This window comes from Lactuca serriola, chromosome 5 (genome assembly GCF_051521515.1).
Source record: "Lactuca serriola cultivar US96UC23 chromosome 5, Lser_US96UC23_V15, whole genome shotgun sequence".
In the NCBI taxonomy this organism is placed as follows: domain Eukaryota; kingdom Viridiplantae; phylum Streptophyta; class Magnoliopsida; order Asterales; family Asteraceae; genus Lactuca; species Lactuca serriola.
In genome coordinates this window covers 275,005,112-275,032,329 of record NC_136412.1, presented here as the reverse complement: position 1 = coordinate 275,032,329, position 27,218 = coordinate 275,005,112, and the positions used below count along the sequence as shown (strand labels likewise).

Below are 27,218 nucleotides of genomic sequence, written 5' to 3'. Positions count from 1 at the left end.
TGATTGATGGGCTGATTGATTAAATTTCACCATTTTATCGATCGATTGATTCTGCAATTTAGTAAGAATACTTGAATATAAAATTCTTAATATGTGAACAGAGCATCACTAAGCACATCGGACCTCAAGCCCATGAAGTTGCAGCGAAGGTGGATGAGTATGTGAGGGGAATGATTAGTGCTAGTGGGTCGACATTGTTTAAGGAGCACGGGTTATAAAGGACACAATGTTGAAGATCTAGTCACCATTTTTGAAAAAGTCAAGTCAATGCATGCACTCAATTCTTATAAGTTGTGAAAAAGGCCATGTCATCAAGAATACCGGTAATAACAAGTCTTGGGCCTTTTTTAGCAGGTAAAAATAGACTTTATGCCCCTAAACTACCAAAAAAAGTCACGAGGGACCATTTAAACCAATATACTAAAGTTTGTTGGGCTACAGTGACAATAACCCTTGTTTATATTAAGGAAATAGTAATTAATTGCACTATCTCTCTAAGTGACTCACGTTTATTTGTACTAAAGCTCATATGGAAAGTCAATCGCAGAATACTAAGACTGTGTTTGGCGTGCCACAACTAGCTGATAAGTTAGCTTATTTTTTTGAGCTTTTTTATCTTGTCGTGTTTGGTAAGCCAAATACTAGGTTATAAGCTAGCTTTTTGAAAAACTACTTAGACTAGCTTTTTAGGAGTTTTTTAAAAAAATTTCAAATATACCCCTTAATTAATTATAAAAACACATACTATTACATGTCCTTTTATGTAATTTTATATATTTTAGCTTGTTTTACCAAACATTATTTTTTATTAACTAGTTTTTTATTTAACAGCTAGCTTTTCAGATAATACGCCAAACATAGCCTAACTAACAACATTTTGGACATGTCAATGTTTGAACAAAATAATTAGATATATATGAGTAAGTACTAAACAACTAAGGCCGGACGGAATGGGGTGAGGGAAGCTTCCCTCCCCTCTTGAACACCACTCCGTGGGTGAGGGAAAGGAGTGCGGGAAAAGAGGTGGGGGGAGGGGGTGCCGCACTCTCTCTTCTCTTCTCATTGGCCAGTTTTTTTTTTTTTTTTTTTTTAAAATTTTTTTTAAATATTTATAAAATTATATATCTACTATAAAAATATAAAAAATATATCAAAATTCATGGTTTTTAATTCCCTACAAAATGGATATAATATATGTATGAAATATATTTTAAAAAAAAAGTGAGGGAAGGGCTTCCCACCCATTCCTTGACTTTTAGGTGAGGGAAAAGAAAGTGAAGGAAAGAGAGATATGGCCCACCAAAAATGAGGAAAGAGTCCCTCCCACACCCTCCGGTCTAAAAGTATAATAAATAGGATACTTGTGTTGGCTTTTTTTTGGAAAGTTAACAAAGTCTAGTGCAATGTGCAAAAAAGAAAAAGAAAGATGCGACTTTAGTTGGTGATTAACTTTTGATTATACTTTATGGACCATATTGTATTTTTTGTAACTAAATGACAGATATGTGATCAAGTTAAGTTGACATCTTTTGTAAAGCCACAAATGTATCGTACCATGAGAATTAAACGTTGTACTTGGGTTGTATATAGTGACACGTTTTTAGTAATTGTGAAAACATGGTAAAGGCTAAAAGCAACACACGTTTTCAGCTATGTAAAACATGGTAAAAGCGGTAAACTGTTAGATTAGAATGTTAGTTTCAAAAATTCGAATGCTATAAAATCCAGGGAAATAACATACACAACTTGGCATGTATACAATATTATAGAAGACTCTGAAATGCAAGACAATTAAAAGATAAATATGATACACAAACTGAAAACGAAATGTTGAGGAACATAGAAAGACTCAAAAACAAACATGAAACAGCTTAATTTATATATATTATTCTTCTCAATGGCTGCATCTGCATAAGGATATATCATCAGAACCTTACAACAATGCACGAAATATCATCGGTGCTCTTCCTTGTAAGTGCCTCTTCGGTCAATTGCTTTGCAGCTGCCCTTGCATCCTTCACATTCATGATGCAATCCACAGCCTCCTGATTCGTCATAACCTGCCATCAACACAACATCAGGACACATGTTCTCATGACATAACAGACTGTGTTTGATATTCATTGGACTGAGACTGATGTCAGTAACACAAACCTTCCACACACCATCGCTTGCCAAGATTATGAATTCCGTATCATCATCTATCATTTCCATGAATACATCCGGTTCAGAACTCAAGTGTTCTTTCAAGCTCTTGTCACCAAATGCTCTGGCCACAGCCAACCGCCCATCGACACGTGGCACATCACCTGTCATCCATCTAATACCCTGTCATACCTTCCTTGTTGTAGTAGGTAATAAAGATAAAAGATATATATATATAATTTACCTGGAAAGGTGGACACAAAGCCTCCTCTATCCTCAATAACCTCGCGTTCCTTGCTAGGCTCATGGTCAATTGATAACTGTTTGGCCACACCTTTCTTGCATATCACAGCACGTGAGTCACCTACATTAGCTACTACAAGCTTTTTACAGTTTATCAGGATTGCAGTAACTGCTGTTGAACCTCCTTTACCCAAATCAACTGCTTTTTCAAGTATAGTTTCATCAGTTATACGGTACGCCCTTCTAATTGCACACTCGGTCTCTGTCCAGAAATCAGGCTGAAAAGAAGGAAACAGGAGGTGTAAGGAATCTATAAAATAAAGTTTAATGGAGTGAAGAAAAAGGGTGTTTCTTGCCTCATTCAAAATGTTTTCAAACAAATGTGAGCGGAGATAATCAGGAACTTCATGGCTTAAGTGACCATCGAATATGGCAAACAGTCCGAGTTCATTATCATCAACCTTTTTGAACTGTGCGAATACATAATCTTCCATGTCATGATATGATTTTCCTTTAACTAAATGATACCCATGTGTAACGTGTTTAGACATCTTGCTCTTTCCTTTTCCAGTTTCAGCTGAACATGACGATAGCCCAACCTTTTCCTGTCAGACAAGGAAAGGAGATAAGATTTTAATGGCGGAAAGGTTATATATGCACATTTGCTGTTTATTAGCTATATATTGATGCAACCTCCTGATTTAACGTTTGCCTAAATTGTTAATCAGATATGAAGAAACTTGAAATAAGAACAATCCAGCACTATAAACCCTAACTTCTCAGATTCAATAATCAAGTATTATGTACATAATAATAATAATAACATACAGCCTAGCGTTATTAAGCTGGAATCCAGAACTAGAACTAGAACTGGAAGCCTGATTATACTTATACACAAGAGAAAGAAACTAGAACAGAATATATACAGAGTGATAAGTCTTAGCACCTAATTGCAACTGCTAACAAATCATGAATGCATTGAAAACAGAGTAGAGAAAGAGACTTAACAAGTGATGAGAAAATTGCTTGATATACGAATGATTATTGTGAGTTACCTTCATCTTGTGCAGGATTTCTTTGCCTATCATGGTTGAATTTTGTGATCGTAATCTGTGAGAGAGAGAGAGAGAGAGAGAGAGAGAGAGAGGAGTATGACGCCGACCACTTCCTACAGTTGACACGACCCACACAAAGTCCAGATGTAATGTAACACCAAAATGATAAGCACCGGAAGTATCGGTGACAGATCATACGGGATATATATACGTACTTATACAGGCTCTCAAATACCAGTGAAAACAAAACTTATTTTTAAAACATTCCAAAAAAGAACAAACATTAAAAAAAGAGAAAAACTTACTTTTTTGGAATATGAATATATACGTATATTTTTGTTGAAATTATGTTTTTTTTTTCAAATAATTCATAAATTATATTGCATATTTTTGGTGTATAGATTCAAAAATATTATAAGAAATCCTAGTTTAAAATATGTAGTTTTTGACTTTTGTAGACGTTTCAGTATATAATTTTCTATGAAAAGTAATTCGTTTGACTTGTCGATGATTTTGTATAAATTTACAATTGGACAAAAAGTAATATATTGATTTACAAAAATGATCTCACAAAGTTACCATTTTAATCTGAAACTACTTTATAGACGAAAAGTAATATATTAATTTAAGATTCGTGCTATTTGTGATTGGTACTATGTAATTGTGTGTTGGATTGGTGCTTGTCTTTCTTTATTGTAATTTCTTTTTTGTGATTAATTTAATGAATATTAAGTCTTTTTATAGTGAATTATTTTTGAGTTCGATGAGATACGTTTTTGTCTCTCTCTCACACACACACACACACATATATATATATATATATATATATATATATATATATATATATATATATATATATATATATACACACACACACAAGAAGATTGCGCAACAGCGGCGACACGTGTCGCCGCTAATACCTTTAGCGGCGACATGTCGCTGCAAATACGTCGCCGGTATTGCTTCGTCGTTAATACGCTTAATGTTGCCGCAAATACTAGCAGTCGCTGCTAATGCTCCCGTCGTCGCTAATGCTACTTGTCGCCACTAATATGTTATCGCCACTAATGAGGTTGTGACGCCACAAAAGCTGTCGCCGGTAATACTCTTTTGATTTTTTTTTTAAATTTATTTCACATTAAATTTATAATCAATCCTAATATTAATCTATATAGCATTTGAAAAGTCTGATATTTTATATAAAAATATTAATACATATTATATACAATCAATTCAAAATATTAATCCATACCACATTTAGTATTGTTTCAAATTACAAAACGTTTCATAAAATCCTAAAATAACTACTCGTCCTCATCATCATCTCGATTATTTTGTGGCGGCAATGAGCGAAACCACTCTTCCAATTTTAGGGTATTAGCGGCGACAAACGGAGGGAAAACTTAGCGGCGACGCCTTTAGCGGAGACAGCCAGCAATAGCGGCGACACGTAACGCGTCATTTACGTGTCGCCGCTATTGCTGGCTGTCGCCGCTATAGCTTTGTTTTCTTGTAGTGTATATATATATCTAGGTAGAGGTTCATTTGAGACCACCTATATTTTGTGAGACATGAAGACCAAATCTTAACCTTTGATCAAAACTAATCTTGTGGCTAAAAAATAACCCAGATTAAGTGCCTAATTAAGTTGTTAGGGGCAGTTTAGTCAATGTTCTAATCATAATAACTAATCATGTTTTATCTCCTATTCATCATTTAACGTAACAAGATGTCGTCCCATTTATCTGATGATTTTCTCAATCGCAACCAAATCGATCAAATCCTCCACAAAAAGTTATCTCATTCCCTTGATGAAATCGCAACTAAAAGTATGATCTGCAAGAACTTGAAGTTTCGATTGTTAGTCTATTCAATGATTTTCATCAGATCATCATCATCAGCAAATTGATATCGATTTGCAACAATTTTCAAGCTTTGATTTTTTACAATCAAATCTGTGATTTCAGCAATTCATCATCATCTTCGATGTATTCTCAATTAGAGGCTTTGATTTCAGCTATTAATAATTTGTTTCAAGATTTATTTTTTTCCTGCGCATTCGAGCACATATTACGTAAAGAAAAGCAAGCAACAACAACGAATCTTTGAGCTAATATGTATTCTTTCTATAAATGAACGAGGTATGTACGAAAAATTATTATTATTGAGCAAGTTCTCTTAAACTAAAAATGCACTATACCTGTTTGATGAAAGTCCTAAATGAATAATGAGTCTTATTTATCACTCCCTCCTTCCTACAACTTAAGTCCTCTTTAATAATATGTGCATACTTACAAAATATGAGTCACAATTGGTGAAAAATGATATAATGTTTGCTTCTGATATTAGCTTCACTACAGTTTTGTTTAAATATGATTTTTTTTTCATACACAAAAGGTTGGAGATTGATTTTAGCATAATTTTGTTTAAATATTGATATAATTGTATATTATTATGATTAGAATAATAATATGTTTTATGTTTTATTTTAAGTATCATGATGTATATTTATGCATGTTTGAAAGATTTTGAAAGATTGGTGCTTGCATCGTAGGGAAATATCTGACCATGTTGATGCTGGGAGCTTGGAACATGTTTTATCATTGGTTTGCCTCTAAATGATTAAATCATATTCTTGTTAATATAAATGTTGTTGTTTTTCCATCATATTTAGATAAGTACACTAAATGGTGCATATATGAAGGATTGGTGTAATCATTGTAGGGAAATCTCAGACTATGTTGATGCTTGAAGCTTGAAGCTTGAAAGATGTTTCCTCATTGTTTTTATTACTTTGATTATATGAGTGAAAGGTTTAGGTTAGTTACTATCATCCTTGTCAGTAGCATGTGAAGTAAAAGATGAATTTGGACCAGTTTAGCATGAAGCAGAAATGGTACTTGGTCGCATTTCATCATATTTTTTTTATTACATTACATAGTAAATAATATATTATTCTGATTAGAATAATTGAAAAACATTACTCATACGTCCTTCTATATTTAGAAAATTAAGTTTAGAATACAATTTTGTAAATATTTATACAATAATTAATATTAATGGAATACTTTTTTGTAGGTCAAATTAATGATGGTGCTGAAGAATCACACTCAAGCAGTGAACTTGTTTCAACTAATGATGATTTAGTTTGGATTCCGGATATTGTACGTGTACATATATATAATGTTATAGTCTACTTTGATTTTTGTTTGTTGAACTACTCAATTAGTTCCATATTTTGTTTAGAATATGATACATGATATAGTGCACATATTTAATGATATAGTCTATTATTATATTTTCTATATTGATGATACTCATATCTTATTGAAGTGTATAATTCTATTTTTAATAATTTATAAGTGTAATATTCTAATACATGTTTATAAATGATGATGTAATTGAATGTGTTTTCTTACTATGACTAATATTCTAGATTGGATTATTGTTATGTATTATATTCTACATTGATATTTGTTGTTGATATAATCAAGTAGTGTTATATTTTAAAAAAGCTCATTATGTATAAACCTCTAAAATGTAACAACATATAACATTATTATAATAGAATGTTTTACATATACTACACATTATTTTCATGTAATAAATTAACTTATTTATTTTAAAAGCTATAACATAATTCTATTAGAATATTCTACATATACATTTATGAAAACAAATAACACATAACATTATTCTATTTGAATATTCTACATATACATATTTTTTTTATTTAATAAATGAAATTATTTAACAAGAAACTTATAAAATTATTTAATTAGATTATCAACATCATACATCATGCGCTAGATTCAAATGAGATGACCTTAATATTGTGAGGCCATGAGACCATGAGACCACATTTCTCTAGTGAAATATTCTAATATTTAGTGTTCATGAAAATATAATATATGTAATATTCTAATGCTCTAAAACATATAACATTATTCCAAAAGAATTATTATACATGAACATACAACCTGTAAAATTATTCTATCAGAATATTCTATATATACATAATAAATAAGTCTTATTAACATTACATATAACTATAAATTCATTTTTTTTTGAAAAAAGGTCATTACATATAAATCTATAAAAACCAACAAAGTTTAACACTATTCTAATAGAATTAATGTTCTAAATGTCAATTTTTTTGAGACCTTAAGACCATTAGACCACTTTTCTCTAGTGAAATATTTTAATATTTCTGTATTCATAAAAATATAATATATGTAATTTTCTAATATTCTAAAACATATAACATTATTCAAACAGAATTATTATACATAAGCATACAACCTATAAATTTATTCTATTAGAATATTCCTCATATACACAGTAAGTAGGTTTTATTAACATTACATATATCTATAAATTCTAAAATATTATTGTAAAAAGGTCACTACATATAAATCTATAAAAAACAACATTTAACATTATTCTAATAAAATATTATAAATGTACAGAAAACATATAACATGACTCTATTAAAATATTGTACATGAACTATAACAAAAAATGAACATTTGATCATAAAAGTATGATATTTCAGATTAGTAAAAGCATAACTATTTTTTAACCATGACTATTATTACGTGAAACATTCACTGGCCATTGAAACAACCATACCTATTGTTCAAAACTAAAAAAAGATAACCAATATTCAAACAAACAAAACACTACCATGTCATTCATAATCAAATACTTACAAATATTCTAAAAAAAAAATTATTCTTATCCTTCCAGTATGTTTCTTGCATCGATCCATTCCTTCATCATTTTTAATGACCATCATTATCAACATTTACCTATTCCTTTGCTTCGTCAGTTACTTTCTTATGGAATTGGAATCTGATTGGTCAAAGCATAACTATTTTGTATGCTTCTTATTCTGTAGAAAACCTTCTTTACCCAAGTCAATATTTCACATTTCCACTTATTATTCCAGAATAAATTTCCATCTGTCGCATTAAGAACACATCAGAATAAATTTCATTAGCTTTTAATGTGTCTCAAACACTAATCCTAGCTACAGTAAATAATTTCAAAAATATTTAACCGAAACTACAATAAAGAAGTTCATTTTCTAGCCCAAGCTATAGTGAATTAGGATCAAACACTAACCATAGCTACAATATAAATTTCAAAAAAATAATTCCTAAATTAGAATAAATTGTTTAACAACTTCCTAAAGCCTATTATAAGAGGTGATTTAGAATCTACATTATGTACAATCTAAATCTGAATCAAATATTATCGAACTAAAACATAAAGATATGAATTCAGTTATGTCAGGATAGAATAACAAATTCTCAAAATTTTAGTTTTGACTTATCAAAGTAAGTAGTAACATCTGGTTAATCAATAAAATAACATCTTAAATCAAATTTATGAAGTAACACCTAACTTTACAAATCATAATACCTAGGATATTAAGTTACTAAAGACTATTTTACTAATATTTTACTGGATCATCTAACTTATCAAACAAAGTAACATCTAAATTAAATTAAGAAGTACCATATTACTTATCAAAACTAGAATACTTAGAATATCAAATTATCAAACTATATTTCACTAAATATTTACTAGATAATCCAATTACTCAAACAAAATAACATCTAAAATCAATTTAGGAAGCAAGTTATGTTTGCATAACATTCTATCATTTTCAATAACAATTTTCTTGCAGAAAATATGAAATCAATACAGAGTGCATTATGTCGAACACCTAGCGGGCGATGACTAAATTTACCAAACACCTAACTGACACTAGAAGTATGAAACTAATAAGATAAACCAAAAAAACTAAGATCTTGAATCAAATTATAATTCAAATTCCTAGAATATCTCTACAGATTTTGTGAATAACTTCATTTATGCATAATAACTTAGCTTGGATTGTAGATTTATTAACATTGAAATTGTTAACAGCAAAAAATGAGTCAATGGAATCTTTTATTACCTGATGAGAAAAATCCTTCCTCAACTAAGAATCATGAGAAGAAGTAGCAGTTGAAGGATTGGCAGAAACATGATTCAAGATCAGAATATGAATAAAAACGTTTAAAATCAAAATGACAGTGAATCAAAATCGACTTTTAGGGATTTATTGGGGGGTTTTGGAAGATCGATGCAAAGTAGAATCAGAGTGAGAAGAAATCTCATAGATGAATACATCAACTCATCATCACATACATATTATAAAATCGACAATTAGAATATTTTAACTCAAAATCACCCACAAATATAAAATCAAGAAGAAATTATAGTATTATACGTCACCTGGATTAACTCTTGATGCAAATATGAATTCGGTTCTGTTGAATGATCCATTTGTTGTAAAACTAAGCTTCGATTTCATTTGATTCAGGAATGTTGATGCTCGAGAACTTGATCCGATTTTAGAATCAAAATAACAATGTTGAAACTCCGAATCAGAACGAAGTAGAAGATGTTGATAATAGAGATTGGATAAGACGAATTGTGGTGTTCGTATCGAGGTTGCTTAGGGTTTTGCAGATCAGAATGAAGAAGATTGAAGAGGATATATAAAGTTTTTACGACCTGAATGAAATAGACAGTAAAATCCCCTTACTGCCCCTCCGCACCCTTATTCTAATCCTGAAGTTCCATTTAATTGCAAAAATGCCACCGTCTCCTTGTGCTTCCTTATTGTGTAATTTTATTTTATTTTAGTCTTATATTATTCAAGATGAATGGTCAAGATTTGGTCCCCTTGTCTCACAAAATACTATTGTCTCACGTGAACCTAACCCTATATATCTATATTATATTATAAAGTAAATCTTACTATTTCTAAAAATAGATTCAATATAATAATAATATTTTTTTTTAAGACGTTCAAGTCATTAAGCTAATACTACAAGTAACCATTAATAAAATAATAATATTTTTAAGTTGTACAAATATATAAGCTTTAAGTACAATTATCTCTTATTAAAATAATAATTAAAAGTTAAATTAACTATATTTTGAAATCTTATCCAAATGGATTTTAAAGGCACCCACTAAAAAGTCAAAACCACCCATTCAAAACCATTGTTGGAAAACTCAATTAAAAAAATATTAAAAATGTAATGAACTAACGAAATATTATAACCTGTCCACTTTTCAAAACTACTTTCACGTTTATTTTAGAGTAAATTATAGAAATGACCCTTGAGCTTTTGGTCTGATTGAAGTTTTGGTCCCTAAGTTAAAAAGTTAATAAGTTTTGGTCCCTAAGTTAGAAAATTAATAGGTTGTATCCTTGTGGTTTATATATATAACAGTTTTGGTCATTTGGGATAAAAAGACTAACTTAATCTTCCTTTTTTTCAATTTATTATTATTATTATTATTATTATTATTATTATTATTATTATATAACAATTTTATTTGTTCTTTATTTTAATAGAGTTTGTATAGATTTCTTATAAAATTATATTTATTTTTTTTAATTAATTATATATATATATAATTTTTCCGGTGATTAATTTCCAAAGACAATTAGTTTTTCATTCCGTAAGCTTATTCAAGATAAAAATAAAAAATACGTTATTTTGGGTGACAAATAAAAATACATTGTTATTTAGGGTTAAATGTATAAATATATTATTGTTTAAGATTAAAAGCAAGAATATATTGGTTGTTTTATACTTTATTTTTACTTAGTTTCTTATTTAAAAAAGTCTTGTATAAAAATTATATTAACCAAAAAATAATATAAGTGATAATAACAATTATTTTTATTATTTGGTACATTGATCGACTTGTATACAAATTATTTTTATTTAGTTTCTTATTTGGTACAGTGACCGACTTGTAAATTATTTTCCGCAAAACCCTCCGAATACCGGCACAACAAAGAAGTATTATATATATATATATATATATATATATATATATATATATATATATATATATATATATATATATATATATATATTAAAGTGAAATAATAAGGGTTGAAAGTAATTTTTCAAAATAGAAAATTATATAAATTGAAAATATGTTTTAATTGAAAGGGGTTAAGATGTAAAAGTAATTTAATATTTTGATAAAATATTGTTTCCATCCGGTAAATAAAAATAAAAATGTAACAATATATGTTAATATGTAATTATTACCTCTAAGTCATATCAATTACGGTTATTTAACTCATGTAAAGATGGTATTGACTTTTTAAAGTGGTTTTATCTTTAAAATCGGGTGTGTTTAATAACACCCATCTTATCCAAATTTCATGCAGCTCATCTCACATTATTATCCTATTGACCTGACTTATTAATTCTCCACGTATCTTGGCAAATCCTTTTTTTTAGTTAACGTGAGCAATTCCCAGTTCATTGGAAGTGGAGACTCCTTCAGAAACCAAAAGCCTCGAACTATTCACCGATGACACTTTTCCTGGTATCATACCAGATGAAAATGTAGTTGTATATTATCTGTTTTTGGTATAACGAATCCAATGTAAGAAAATATATACCGAACAAACACAAAGACAATCAATAGACTTACAACGCATGTCCAATAAAATGCGAAAGTTCAAAAATTTCCATATTCGATTGACCAATGTGGTAACTGTTTTTTTGGAATATGTTCTCTAATAACAAACTAATTTTTTGTCGCCGCTTTGCGCGGGCCAATTGCTAGTGTGTGTGTATATATATATATATATATATATATATATATATATATATATATATATATATATATATATATATATATATATATATATAAGGAAAAGTGAATATGTGGCTGTCATGTATATAATATTAGGTATAGAACCATCGAAATTAACTTCATTTTGATTAAAAACACAAGTTTTTTCATTGTTAGCTTCTTCCTATTGCTTTTGAGCTCATATTATTTTTTGATTCATAATTTATCTCCAACATCTATGTATTTTGAATGTGTTGTTTATATTAAACATTTAGTAGGCTTCATAACTTTCTTTGACACTTACCATATATATATATATATATATATATATATATATATATATATATATATATATATACTTGCATGGTTCTTTTTGATGTGTTATGGGAAGAAGTTTATTGGGTTTTTAATGAACAATTTCAATCTTTCATTATAGTTTTCTATATTAAATTTGAATATGAAGATTTATAGGTAGTTGATAATGTATTTTTATACATGGTTTGTGTTGCAAAATTAAATATTTAAAACTCCATAAAAATATGTACAAAGCCTATCATCTAGTCTAATAGAGAATACAAGAAAGATGATAGAGAGATTTTATCGCATTTTATTAAAACGATTTAGTTTTTGATGGTTCTATACCTAATATTAGGTACATAACAGCCACATATTCCCTAAGCCCATATATATATATATATATATATATATATATATATATATATATATATATATATATATATATATATATATATATATATATGGTTGAGATCGGTTGAGAACTCATAGTTTCCCGAGAACCCGAGAACTAAAAGTGGAGCGTTGGATCAAAAGTAATTCATTAAGGACATGATTGTCATCTTATCAATCTCATTTAATGTTTAATTTTTTTTGTGTTATTTAACATATTAATATAAATGTCTAAAAATTTACATCATAAATCAAATTTTCATATATATATATATATATATATATATATATATATATATATATATATAATATATATATATATATATATATATATATATATATATATTTAAAATAGTATTTTTCATTTTTTTTAAATGCATATTTTTTTTATTTTTTTATAAAAAACATAAATTTTTGAAAAAACTTTTAAAAAATATTTTTTTTAAAAAAATGCAATTTTTTCAAAAAAGTGCAGTTTTTTTTAAAAGAAAACAGCAGTTTTTTCAAATAAAAAAACTGCAGTTTTTTCAAAAAAAAAAACATCAGTTTTTTCAAAAAAAAACTGTAATTAAAAAAAAACTGCATTCTTAAATAAAAAAGCTGCAATTTTCTTTAAAAAAGTTGTAAGTTTTTTAAAGAAAGTTCTAGTTTTTTTAAAAAAAAAACTATATTTAAAAAAAACACTGCAATTTTTTTAAAAAAAAGGTAAAATTTTAGGTATATATGTGCATATTTTTTCAAATGCACATATGTATATGTTTATATTATAATATGTAACGACCCAATTTTTACCGAGAAAATTTTCATTTTTAATTAATCAAACAAATCGCATAATCCATAGATTTCCAAACCATTTGTTTTCCAATTCGCAATTATTACAATTGCATTGTACTTTTTGAAAACATCAGAGAGTCCCAACACACACACAAGAGAGGTAGAGTGCACGCCACGTCATCACGCCTTGCCTTTGCCCTTAGGCTCTGAAGTGCCTGAAACAATCAACAATCTGTAACCGAAATGCTTAGTGAGTTTCCCAGAGTATACCACACACACAATCTACATATCACATATCCTGTTAGCTATAAAAGCTACACACATATCACATAAGCCATGCATACATGAAACCTGAGAGAATGCCATGGGACTACATTGTCTTCACTTAGGACTGCCATGGGCTACTCCACATGGTCTTACATCCAATGTCGCGGGCTTCCCCCGGGGTCTTCATACAAAACATGCAATCACATAACAAAACACAGAATGTCTATCACATATATCATGATCACATAATGGGCCGACCTTGGTGCCTTAGACCCATAGGTATGGTGAAAAGACTCACCTGACACGAATGTTGAACTGACACTTTGCGACCAAATATACCCCACGAGCTGCTCCACTCAACTGCCTAAAAAGTGCCACAAAATATCCAGTCATTTCCCCAAAGTCAATCCTGGACAACTACAGCCAAGATCAAGTCAACAGTCCATGTTGACCGTAACTCGCCGAGTACAACTAGTGACTCGCCGAGTTTCCCGGGATAACGTCTACTCGCCGAGTCATCGAGGTGACTCGTCGAGTTCACATGGTCTTGATTGAAAATCTAAGGTCATTCGTCGAGTTTCCTTGCTTGCCACTCGACACGTCTACGAACATCCAATAGCTGGGGGAATCTTACTCGACTCGCCGAGTTGTTCCTTCAACTCGTCGACTTCTAGGTAATCTTCATCCGACTCGCCGAGTTGTTCATCCAACTCGTCGAGTCTATAACAATATTCATCGGGCTCACCGAGTCGTTCATCCAACTCGCCGAGTCCATGCCTGCCTTCATATGACTCACCGAGTCACCCCCTGCGACTCGTGGAGTCCTATCAGATCTTAAGCCATACAGACTCTTTTGAGTCATGCAATGCTTCCAAATTACAGATCTAAGCTTCTGAGGCATGCTTTCCACGTAAAGTTGCAAACTTTACGTGCATGCAAGGCTCTAAGGCCCTAAAATAGCAAATCTAAACTTGGAATGGAGTCCTACACTAGAGGGTAGGCACAAGCTAAGAACAACTGATAACTTTATGCCTCTAAAGGCCAAAAGGAGTCCAGATCTGAAGTTACAACTTCAGATCTTGGCTTAAACACAAAAACCCTTTCTTAGAATCCATGCACAAGAGGGTTTTGGGTGGAAATGAGCCAAGGAACGGCTTAATACCTTCAGAAAGTGCTCCACAAAAGTAGATCTTGAATCCCCACGAGTCCTTTGCTTCCTCTGGCTTGCTTCCTGAAGTATTTCCTTCACCAAATCCTTCCTTCAAGCTTAAAATCACCAAGAACACACTCACACTCGAATCAGGGTTTTTGGGAGGTAAAGAGTTGTAAAGGGGAGGCTAATGACCCTTTAAACAGGGTGCAAGGCACCGAAATCTAGGGTTTCATCTGCCAGCATCTACTCGTCGAGTCCCATATTGGACTCGGCGAGTAGGTCATTAAACTTCGCGGACAAACCCGCTACTACTCGACGAGTAGGGAGGCCAACTCGCCGAGTAGGTTCTTCAAAAAATTCCAAACCAAAATATCGTTATTAATACCTGAGGATCAGGGTGTTACAACTCTCCCCCACTTGAACTAGGCTTCGTCCTCGAAGTCTGCTGGTCCAAACAACTCCGGATAGAAACCTCGCATTTCATCTTTCGATTCCCAGGTCCATTCGGAACCCTTCCAGTGCTGCCATTATACCTTTACCAACTTCACTTCTTTATTACGGAGCTTCTTTGTCTTCCTGTCTAGGATCGCAATTGGTCTCTCGACATAATTCAGGCCCCCATCCAACTGAATGTCGTCCAAGGCTATGACTGAAGACTCGTCGGCAACACACTTCCGGAGTTGAGACACATGGAAGGTGTTGTGAATCCGACTATGCTCCTCTGGGAGCTCTAAACGATATGGCACCTTGCCCACCCGGGCTATGATCCTGAACGAACCTATGAACCGAGGCCCCAATTTTCCCCTCTTGCAGAACTGGATAATCCCTTTCCAGGGTGACACCTTCAGTAAGACAAAGTCTCCTTCCTGATATTCGAGGTCTGATCGCCGTCGGTCCGCATAACTCTTCTGATGACTCTGCGCGACTCGCAATCGGTCGCACACCTGCTGAATCAGTCTGGTGGTCTCGAGCACCACCTCCGTGCTCCCCAAAACCCGATGCCTAACTTCATCCCATCACACTGGGGTCCTGCACCTCCGTCCATATAACATCTCAAATGGTGCTCAGTCAATACTGGCATGATAACTGTTATTGTACGAAAACTCTGCCAGTGGGAGGTACGTATCCTAACTCCCTCCGAAATCCAGCACACATGCCCGCAGCATATCCTCCAGTGTTTGGATCGTCCTCTCACATTGTACATCGTCCTAATTTCGTCTACTTTGATTTCTCGTAAGCCTTAGCGAACGAAGAGAAGAGGAGCACTATGTCCCAATACTATCGTAACTACCTAAGGCTGTCGGGGATGCGAAAGACACGATGGCCCAACTCGCATTTGATTACTTTGACCTTACTAGCCTTACTAATGGGTCACTAGAGTCCATTAGCACATAAGAGCTATTGAAAGTCCTTTTACACGTAATTGGGTCATAAGAGGCCCAATAACACATAAGCGTTATCCCTTTGGGCCCAAAGATCATTTTGATGGACTTGCAAGATCCATCAAGCATGATTTGAAACTCTCAAGCCCAAAGTTTGAAGATTTACTCATTGTAGTTATCGCGTATCTATTGAAGTGTTTTGATTTAACGATTGTTGTCTTGTATTGATTCGAGACCGAATCAATTCGTTTATAACGATATTTGGTGTTGAAAGTGTATTTGTTTTCCATTTTGTCGGTAGTCGTGGATTTTGTATTTTGACTTAATGAATTAATTTGTTTAAAAGTAGAAGTTTGACCTTTTCACTACCTTTCTTTTTATAAAAATAACAATTTTAGTCCTTTATATAAAAGAATTTCATTTTTAGTCCTTAAAACATTTTCTTGACACTTTTGCATCATAAACTTGTTGAAAAGACAGTTTTAACCCAAAATTTATTTTGTTAATAGATTCAGCCCTTCCAGAATGGTATTTCTCGGTTAAAACCCCATTTTTCGCAACTTTTACAGTTTTGGCCCAAAATCTAAAAACTTTACATTTTTGGTCCTTTTTGATAGTGAAAAGCATTTTTGACCCTTGAAATAGCTTATTATGCTATTTATCCCCTTTTTTTACAGAAAGTTTCATTTCAGCCCCTTAAATTTGTCATTTTTCGCAATTTGAGGCTTATTGGGCCAAAAAGCCCAAAATTAGTCCATTAAGCTAAAAATTCACATTTTAAGTCCTTTGAAAATTGTATTATTCAGAAAAACAATTATGGAAACTGTTTTGACTATTTTGGCCCTTAAGAAACCGTGACTTGGCCATTTTTAACCCTAGTTTTGTATATTTGACATTTTAAGCCCAAAAATGGGTTTTTATGTTGAAATATGTTTATTATAATCTTATAAATTATTATTCATGACTTGATTAGTGTAGAATAACCTAGATTATGTTTGTTTCTCTTCTCATACCATAGATCTCGAGATTCACCCTTTTTTTGTTACATATTTATCACAAAAACACATAATTATACACATACATGCATAAAATCACACATAACATACATATACACATAGATCTACACATTTTCTTGTATTCTCCCCCATAAAACACATGAAAACCAAAAAGAGAGAGGTATGAAGCTCACCTTGAGTTGTGGTTTCGGTTTTGAAGAGAGGAATGAAGAAAATTTCGATCCTAGTAAGCTTTCTTGGATGATCTCGAATTTAGAGGCTTCTAAGATGCAAGATCACAAGATTGAATAGATTTAGAAGAAATTTTTGATGAAATGAAGTAGCTAGATTATGGATCCAAGCAATATCTTATCTTAGATGATGAATTTTGTGGGTTAAATCTCCTTGAAGGCTTCGTTAATCTCGAAAATTTGATGAATGAGTGTAAGTGTTCTTGAAAGGATTTGGAGAGAGTGGAGATGAATATTGTGAGTGTTTGTGTGTGTCTTGTTTTGGCCGAGAGCAAAAGAGAGAGGAGAGAAGAGAGATCTTTGAGTTGACTTGCATGAAAACATGAGATGGATGTATGGAAAACCTATGGATAAATGTGAGGTGGCATAGGAAAAGTCAACTCTCTTTCTTTTGTAGGTTGGGCCGAAAAGGGAGAGGGGAAAAGAGAAAATTTGGGCCTTGTATGCTTAAGCCCATTTTATGGTTAAGTTAGATGATTTTTGGCCCAACAAAAATCAAAGAATGATTTTTATGACCTATTAGAGCTAAATTAATTTGGTTGTGACCCAATAAGGCCCATTAAAGTTAACCTAGTTTATTTTGGGTTTATAAGGCCCAAAATATTAAGTTTCATGTATATGGGTCCAATTAGGGCCCATTTGAGAGCTCTATGTTCAAGATGGTTAAATTGGAAGCCTATTGGTCCATTAGGTCCAACAAGGAAATCCTAGTCCAAAATGGATTTAAACCGAGATTTCAAGGGTTTCCAATTCTGTGTTGACTATTTGTAGTGCTTGAATGAAGTATTTGATGAAGTTTTGTTGTTATTGAATAAGCATCATACATGCTTTCATATTGTTGATTCATAATTGATATAAGTGTTGTCGTTACAGGGCCTCAAAATTCCTAGTTGTGACATCATCCCCCTGTTAGAGGGAATTTCGTCCCGAAATTCTTTTGAAAGCTAGACTTGAGAATGCGAGAATAGATGAGGGTACTTCTATTTCATTTGATCTTCGCGTTCCCATGTGAATTCTGGTCTGCGTCTCGCGTTCCATCGAACTTTCATGATCAGAATGCGGCTCTGCTCGGATAAGCACTTCTTCAAGTTGGAGACGTGGAAAACAGGGTGTACACTGCTGAGCTTGGCGGGTAGTTGCAGTCTATAAGCCACTGGACCGATTTGGGCAAGAATCTCGAAGGGTCCAATGTATTGAGGGTTCAGTTTGCCCCGCTTCCCAAAACGAATCACTCCTTTCCAAGGAGAGACTTTTAGTAGCACCCTATCTCCGACTTGAAACTCCAAGGGCTTTCTTCGTTTATCGGCGTAACTTTTTTTATCTGTCTCGGGACGATTGCAGTCGGGCCCTGACCTGGATTATCTTCTCAGTCGTCTCATGTATGATTTCCGGTCCCATTAGGGCATTGTTTGGAGTCTGCCCTCCCGCTAGTTGGGTGTCTCCTACCTCAGCCCAGCACAACGGTGATCTACATTTACGCCCATATAATGCTTCAAAAGGAGCAACTTTGATACTCGAGTGATAACTGTTGTTGTGTGAGAACTCGATCAAAGGCAAGTGGGTATCCCACGATTTTCCAAAGTCTATTACACACGCGCGAAACATATCTTCTAGTGTTTGGATGGTTTGCTCGCTTTGGCCATCCGTTTGTGGGTAGTAGGCAATGCTCATGTCAAGTTGTGTTCCCATAGCTTTTTGAAGCGATTGCCAAAAGCGGGATGTAAATCTACTATCTCTATCTGAGATGATAGATACAGGTACTTCGTGGAGTCTCACGATTTCCTTGATGTAGATTCTTGTCAGGAGCTCCATCTTGTATGATTCTTTTATTGGTAGGAAATGGGCGGATTTTGTTAGTCTATCAATTATTACCCAGATCGTGTCCAAACCATCCGTCGACTTGGGTAGTTTGGTCACAAAATCCATGGTAATCCTTTCTCATTTCCACTTTGGAATTACTGGTTGCTGTAGTAATCCGAAGGGCTTCTGATATTCCACCTTTACTTTAGCACAAGTAAGGCGTTTGCTAACGTAAGTGGCAATCTCTGCCTTCATATTAGGCCACCAATAATGTTGCTTAACATCCAAGTACATTTTGTCTGAACCTGGATGGATGGAGTATCGCGTCTTGTGGGTTCCGTTCATGACTACCTCTCTGAATCCCCCAAGTTTAGGGACCCATATGCGGTTCATGAAGTAATATGTTCCATCTTCCTTCACCTCCAAGTTCTTATCCATTCCACGCAGTGCTTCACTCGTTTTGTTTTCCGCCTTCATGGCATCTGACTGGGTTGTTCTGACTTGCGAGGTCAGGTGGGATTGGATGGTTATCGAGAGAGTTTTCACACGCCAATTTGAGTATTCTTTTTTACTCAAGGCGTCGGCTACCACGTTAGCCTTTCCTGGGTGGTACTTGATTTCGCACTCGTAGTCGTTTAGCAGTTCGACCCATCTTCGTTGCCTCATGTTTAGCTCTTTTTGATTCAAGATGTGCTGGAGACTCTTGTGGTCGGTGAAGATGGTGCACTTGGTACCGTAAAGGTAGTGCCTCCAAATCTTCAGGGCGAAGACTACTGCTCCCAACTCCAGATCGTGGGTCGTGTAATTCACTTCGTGAGTCTTTAGTTGCCGGGACGCGTAAGCTATCACCTTTCCACGCTGCATGAGTACACAGCCTAAACCCTAATTTGACGCATCGCAGTAGACTATAAAGTCTTCCGTTCCTTCGGGTAGCGATAGCACCGACGCATTGTAGAGTGCTTGCTTCAGAGATCAAAATGCGGCTTCCTGCTTGTCCGTCCATACGAAGGGTACACCCTTTTGTGTAAGCATGGTAAGCGGTTTGACCATCTAAGAGAAGTTCTGGATGAATCTCTTGTAATAGCCTGCAAGACCCAGAAATTGGCGAATTTCTGTGGGTGTTGTTGGAATTTCCCATCCTTCGATGGCTTGGATTTTAGAAGGATCCACATGAATTCCTTCCTGACTAACAACATGTCCCAAAAAGTTCACGCTTCGGAGCCAAAACTCGCACTTGGAGAGTTTTGCGTATAACTTTTCAGTTCGCAGGGTTTCCAGGATTTGTCGAAGATGTTGGCCGTGTTCCTCTTCGTTTCGGAAATATACGAGGATATCATCGATGAAAACGATAACGAACTTATCAAGAAAAGGTCGGCAGATTCGATTCATTAGGTCCATGTATGCGGCAGGAGCATTCGTTAGACCGAAGGGCATTGCGACAAATTCATAATGTTTGTAACGAGTTCGGAAGGCGGTTTTTGGAATATCCTCCTCCCGAACCTTGAGTTGGTGGTATCCAGATCGCATATCTATCTTTGAGAAGTGATTAGCTCTTTGGAGCCGGTCAAATAGGTCGTCGATTCGTGGAAGTGGATATCGGTTCTTGACAGTGAGCTTGTTAAGTTCTCTGTAGTCGATACACATCCTGAAGGTACCGTCTTTCTTCTTGAGAATGAGAACTGGAGCTCCCCAAGGTGAGAAACTGGGCCGGATAAATCCTTTATCCAAAAGCTCACTAAGTTGGCTGGACAACTCTTGCATCTCCGCAAGAGCCAATCTGTAGGGCGATTTGGCGATGGGGGTAGCTCCTGGTACAAGGTTAATTCGAAACTCGCCTTGTCTTTCTAGGGGTATCCCCAGAAGATCATCAGGGAAGACATCTGGGAACTCACAAGCTACTGGAATGTCTTGAATGTTGACCTCTTTCTTGGATTTGTCTACTATGTGAGCCAGGAATGTCAAGTCCTTCTTTCGTGGTTACTTTTACGCTTTAATGCATGAGATAAGACGAAGGTTCGTGCTGGGGTTGTCCCCGTAAACAACTAGGGTTTTGTGATTTGGGAGATGAAGGCGAACGACCTTCTCGTGACACATAATTTCAGCATGGTGGGGGCTTAACCAATCCATGCCGATAATCACATCAAAACTCCTAATGGAAACAGACATTAAGTTTATTTGAAAGACGTGATGATTTAAGGCTAGGGTACATCCGATATAGATTTCCCCAGCGGATTCTGTCTTCCCATTAGCCATTTCCACCGTGAAGGTTTCATTAAGCTTCTGGGGTTGTTGATTTAACAAGCGTTTTAATTTATTGCTCACAAAACTTCGTTCTGCCCCGATATGAAATAGGATGCATGTATAAGTGTGGTTTAGGAGAAACGTACCAGTAACAACAGCGGGATCCTGAACCGCTTCTCCCTGACCCATAGCTAGCACCCTTCCTGTTCCTACGTTCCCAGGGTTGTTGGTATTGGGGCAGTTCCGACGGATATGCCCTGTCCTTCCACATCCGTAGCAAGTGGGGCTTGATCCTGTGTTATTGCTGTTGTTGTTGGTTTTGTTGTTATTGTTGTTGCGGTTGCTGTTGCTGTTGTTGTTTCCTTGTGGTTGACTTTGGAGAGGATAGGTCCTGCAATACTTTGTTGTGTGACCCTTCCGATTGCAACTAGTGCATTGCATTTCCTTGCATTCTCCATTATGATGGTAGTTGCACCTGTTGCACTTTGGGAGATTCCCAGAATACTGTTTGGGAGTGCTTGGATTAGTTGAGGCTGGAGCATGTGGTGTGAAGGGTACTTGAGTGGTCGCAACATTGACCGTCACTATTTGTTACTTCTTCGCTGATTCCGAGCCTTGTCGCCCTTTTCTCTTGTTGTTCTTTCCTTTCTTGTTGTCATCCTCTTTCTTGCCTTCAATTTCCGTTGGCTTCTCGCCCTTTTTGTTGTTGTGGTCGTATAGTTTCTTGGCCAGACTCTTGGCACTGTCGAAAGTCTCAGGTTTTGCAGCGATCACATTTCCTTGAATTGGGGAGGTCAATCTCCAGATGAATCGTTCGATTTTCTTCCCTTCAGACGTAATCATGCCAGGGCACAATAATGACAGCTTGCTAAAATTTGATATGTATGCATCTATATTAGAGTTTCAGATGGTGAGATCCCACAACTCTTGCTCCATCTTCTGGATTTCGCCACGAGGGCAGTACTCAGACATCAACATTTCCTTCAGATCCGTCCATGGCATAGAGTTGGCTACAAGGAGAGTCATGGCCTCTATATGTCCATTCCACCAGGTGAGAGCCTGGTCGACAAAGGTGCACACGGAAAACTTCACTTTCACTTCCTCGGTGCATTCACATATTTCGAACACTGATTCCACCTTCTCAATCCACCTTTTCAGGGCTATCACTCCACCCGTGCCATTAAAGGTTCGCGGCTTGGCATTGGTGAAATCTTTGTAGGAGCATGTTTTGGTAGGTCCTTGATTGATCCCGTTGTTCGAACTTCCTGCCCCTTGTCCGTTGACTCCTCCATTGTTCCCTTTGGTGAATTTGTGCCATTGCTGCGGTGACCGCAGCAGACACAGCTGCTTGGAATGCAGCTAAGTCAACTTCTGGAGGGGTTTGCCCAGGGTTACCGCGAGTTGGTCGTTGAGGCATCTTTCTGTCATGGAACGAAAAGATGTTGAGTGCCTATGGTTTTGTGAGATTGTGATCCTATAAACTAGGTGTGTGGCATGAACTTAAGCAATTTCACAAATTAGCATATGCTCATGGATATATAACACATAGCAGATTACAACATCACAGTAGAACACATAAAACTTTTCGTTAATATTATCCGCGTTTTTGATACATGAAAATTTTGCTCAAAAGAGCATACATAAGTGGTGCAAATTTGGCAGCATAACGACTCTATGAGTAGTGTAATCACTTAAACATAGATTCGGTGGTACATAGCATATATCCTAGTACTAGTAGGGTAAGTCTACTCCTAACACTCGATGGAGCGTCCTACGACTACTGCGAGGTCATATGCCAAAGTGTTGTGCCAACAACTGGGCCATCTCAGTCATATCTCCAATGACTTCATCCCTCTCATGCTCAGCTTGCACTGCTCGTGCTTCCATGGCGAATAACTGTTGCCGCAGGGTGGCAATCTTAGCTTTTGGGGAGCGGTTCTCCCTTGCGGGATTTACTGGTGGGGCGGGATGGTCCTGCTGCGCCTCGCTGACCGGTGTCGTGGCAGAGTCCTCGCCGGTGTCTTGTTCTTCCTCCATGTCATCCTCAGCCTCATCGAACTCGTAGTCAGTGTCCGTATACTCATAAGGTCCCACGTCGTGTGCTCCCCCCTGATCTCCATCCGGCTCATCTTCGATCATCCCGTGGGCTACTAAGACCTGGTGAAACTGAAGGCCCTGGTGTTCTCCTTCCATGTCGACTGAGAAAAGGCATGCGAATAATTAACATTACTCCAATGACACCTCAATTATTGTATAGATGGAGTTGCTGTTCTCTTTTTGGTGATAAAGGGGTATGTTTTTAGGTCTTCCTACCATCACGATTTCCTTGGGACACGTGATAGTTGTACCTTGGAGGAAATGTAGTTGATCAGGCTACATCCTCTCCTTGATACAACCATGAACAGTCCCGACTTAACCGAGATGATAGCATTATCTTGTTTTTGGTATTATATTCAATTTCCTAATTCACACAAGCAAAGAGGTTTTACCGTTGTGTTTGATTTGTTTTGTTTTGTTCATAGTTGTGTTAGTCCCTCTTTGGTTTATAGTTGCATATCAATGTGTGGTTAGATATGCTAGTTCACTATAAACAGAACTCTGATACCAACTTGTCACACCCCCGAACCAGACGGTGGAAACGTCCGAGGGCTCGCATGAATTTAATTGAATATCATCACAATGAATATACATGAATCATAACATAAACATCACCATGCATCAATATATTACAACTGGAATTGTTCACATCAAGTACATTGTTTTAACATTACACATTCATAACATAAATTGTTTGAGTATTTTCAACAACATAACATTCTAACATTACTTCATATTACCCTTCTACTTACCTGTTACCTAAGAATACAAGTTATTTTGGAAAAATGTCAACATATGAAATGTTGGTGAGTTCATAAGCAATGTTGAGATAAAATGACTTGTATAGTTTGTAAAACCCAGAAAATCCGATATTTTCTGAAAAAAAAACTTTTGTTTATCAAAGTGTGAAGATCCATAAGTTGTTGCATGAATGATTTCAAAAACATATATATGAAGGGTATTTTGTATTATAGTTATAAATATTTCGAGCGAATAGTATTGAATTCCCCGGAAAACCCGATGTTTTCCGATACTGACAGGTATCCGTGATTACTGATTTTTGTATTGTCTTAGCGAAGGAATATTGATTACTCCACATTGTACATCGTCCTAATTTTGTCTACTTTAATTTCTCGTAAGCCTTAGCGAACGAAGAGAAGATGAGCACTATGTCCCACTACTATAATATTACCTAAGGCTGTCGGGGATGCGAAAGACACGATGACCCAACTCGCATGTGATTACTTTTACCTTACTAGCCTTACTAATGGGTCACTAGGGCCCATTAGCACATAAGAGCTATTGAAAGTCCTTTTACACGTAATTGGGTCATAGGAGGCCCAATAACACATAAGCGTTATCCCTTTGGGCCCAAAAATCATTTTGATGAACTTGCAAGATCCATCAAGCATGATTTGAAACTCTCAAGCCCAAAGTTTGAAGATTTACTCATTGTAGTTATCGCGTATCTATTGAAGTGTTTTGATTTAACGATTGTTGTCTTGTATTGATTCGAGACCGAATCAATTCATTTATAACGATATTTGGTGTTAAAAGTGTATTCGTTTTCCATTTTGTTGGTAGTCATGGATTTTGTATTTTGATTTAATGAATTAATTTGTTTAAAAGTAGAAGTTTGACCTTTTCACTACCTTTCTTTTTATAAAAATAACAATTTTAGTCCTTTATATAAAAGAATTTCATTTTTAGTCCTTAAAACATTTTCTTGACACTTTTGCATCATAAACTTGTTGAAAAGACAGTTTTAACCCAAAATTTATTTTGTTAATAGATTCAGCCCTTCCAGAATGGTATTTCTCGGTTAAAACCCCATTTTTCGCAACTTTTACAGTTTTGGCCCAAAATCTAAAAACTTTACATTTTTGGTCCTTTTTGATAGTGAAAAGCATTTTTGACCCTTGAAATAGCTTTATTATGCTATTTATCCCCTTTTTTACAAAAATTTTCATTTCAGCCCCTTAAATTTGTCTTTTTTCGCAATTTGAGGCTTATTGGGCCAAAAAGCCCAAAATTAGCCCATTAAGCTAAAAATTCACATTTTAAGTCCTTTGAAAATTTTATTATTCAGAAAAACAATTATGGAAACTGTTTTGACTATTTTGGCCCTTAAGAAACTGTGACTTGGCCATTTTTAACCCTAGTTTTGTATATTTGACATTTTAAGCCAAAAAATGGGTTTTCATGTTGGAATATGTTTATCATAATCTTATAAATTATTATTCTTGGCTTGATTAGTGTAGAATAACTTAGCTTATGTTTGTTTCTATTCTCATACCATAGATCTCGAGATTCACCCTTTTTTTGTTACATATTGATCACAAAAACACATAACTATACACATACATGCATAAAATCACACATATCATACATATACACATAGATCTACACATTTTCTTGTATTCTCCCTCATAAAACACATGAAAACTGAAAAGATAGGGGTATGAAGCTCACCTTGAGTTGTGGTTTCGGTTTTGAAGAGAGGAATGAAGAAAATTTCGATCCTAGTAAGCTTTCTTGGATGATCTCGAATTTAGAGGCTTCTAAGATGCAAGATCACAAGATTGAATGGATTTAGAAGAGATTTTTGATGAAATGAAGTAGCTAGATTATGGATCCAAGCAATATCTTACCTTAGATGATGAATTTTGTGGGTTAAATTGTTGGAAGTGTGTCCAAGATCATTAACTAGTTGGTGATATTTCTAATAATAGCAGGGTCCTCTTGGGTTGCCCTCAAGACTCAAAATTGAGTAGAATATATAATAGGAGTAATTAGTTTTATTAATTATTATGGTTTAATAATTAATTAGAAACTAATTGGAAAACAATTTGGGAATTAATTAACAGTTTAATTAATAGAAGGGTTGAATGTGAATTAATCAATAGTTGATTGATCAGGGAACATTCCAGAACCCTAGAAGGAAGGGGGTTGGACAAAAATTCCCTTTAGATAAAGGGAATTTCGTTCATAGCATATCCCATCCTACATGGGTGGAAGGATAAAACCCTAGGAGGTATCCAAGGCTATAAATAGGGCCTTAGGGATTCATTCCTCCTTGCTCATTTTCTGACTTGAGTATTCGCCACCTTCTTTCTCCCTCATTGTGGAAGAACTTTTCGTGAGTTCATCCCTCCTAGTTTATATTTGTTTCTACTCTTTTGAGTTCATCGGGTGTGAACCAAGAGAGGGATTCTAGCTTAGATCCTCATCATCCAAACAAGGTGGCACGCACAAGGAGTCAAGCTCGAAGATCATTGGTTGCTAAAGAGGTTAGTATTCTTCTTATATTTTCGGTTTTTCTAGGGTAGAAGTAATAGTATGAAGCCATAGATCCATAGGGTGCATGTACACTTAGGTAAATAGTTTTGTTGTTTCGATTATTCTGCTGCCTAGTTATAGAGTGTATTTGATGCATATGTTTCCCAACAGTGGTATCA

At 34.7% G+C, this 27,218-nt stretch overlaps 1 protein-coding gene across 2 annotated transcripts; it reads right to left on the bottom strand.

The window, feature by feature from the left end:
• Positions 1 to 1,698: 1,698 nt before the first annotated feature.
• LOC145054360 (putative protein phosphatase 2C 39) lies at positions 1,699 to 3,601 on the bottom strand. Of its 2 annotated transcripts, none has more exons than XM_079002523.1 (5): positions 3,444 to 3,601; positions 2,745 to 2,993; positions 2,390 to 2,666; positions 2,155 to 2,309; positions 1,699 to 2,060 (listed from the first exon to the last, which is right to left on the bottom strand). In XM_079002523.1, the coding sequence occupies exons 1-5, from the start codon at positions 3,474 to 3,476 to the stop codon at positions 1,926 to 1,928; spliced, it is 849 nt and encodes a 282-aa protein (XP_078858649.1). In that variant the 5' UTR covers positions 3,477 to 3,601; the 3' UTR covers positions 1,699 to 1,925. The 2 variants fall into 2 exon arrangements, with proteins under 2 accessions (XP_078858649.1, XP_078858650.1); XM_079002524.1 differs by lacking the exon at positions 3,444 to 3,601 and adding an exon at positions 3,397 to 3,416.
• Between the last annotated feature and the right edge of the window lie 23,617 nt (positions 3,602 to 27,218).

What these genes read in the sequence shown, in the direction of transcription:
- LOC145054360 (XM_079002523.1), bottom strand. Translation starts at nt 3,476, where the DNA reads ATGATAGGCAAAGAAATCCTGCACAAGATGAAG. An exon ending in AAATCCTGCACAAGATGAAG is followed by an intron (nt 2,994 to 3,443) that starts GTAACTCACAAT and finishes CTTGTCTGACAG; the next exon opens with GAAAAGGTTGGGCTATCGTC. An exon ending in TTGAAAACATTTTGAATGAG is followed by an intron (nt 2,667 to 2,744) that starts GCAAGAAACACC and finishes CCTTCTTTTCAG; the next exon opens with CCTGATTTCTGGACAGAGAC.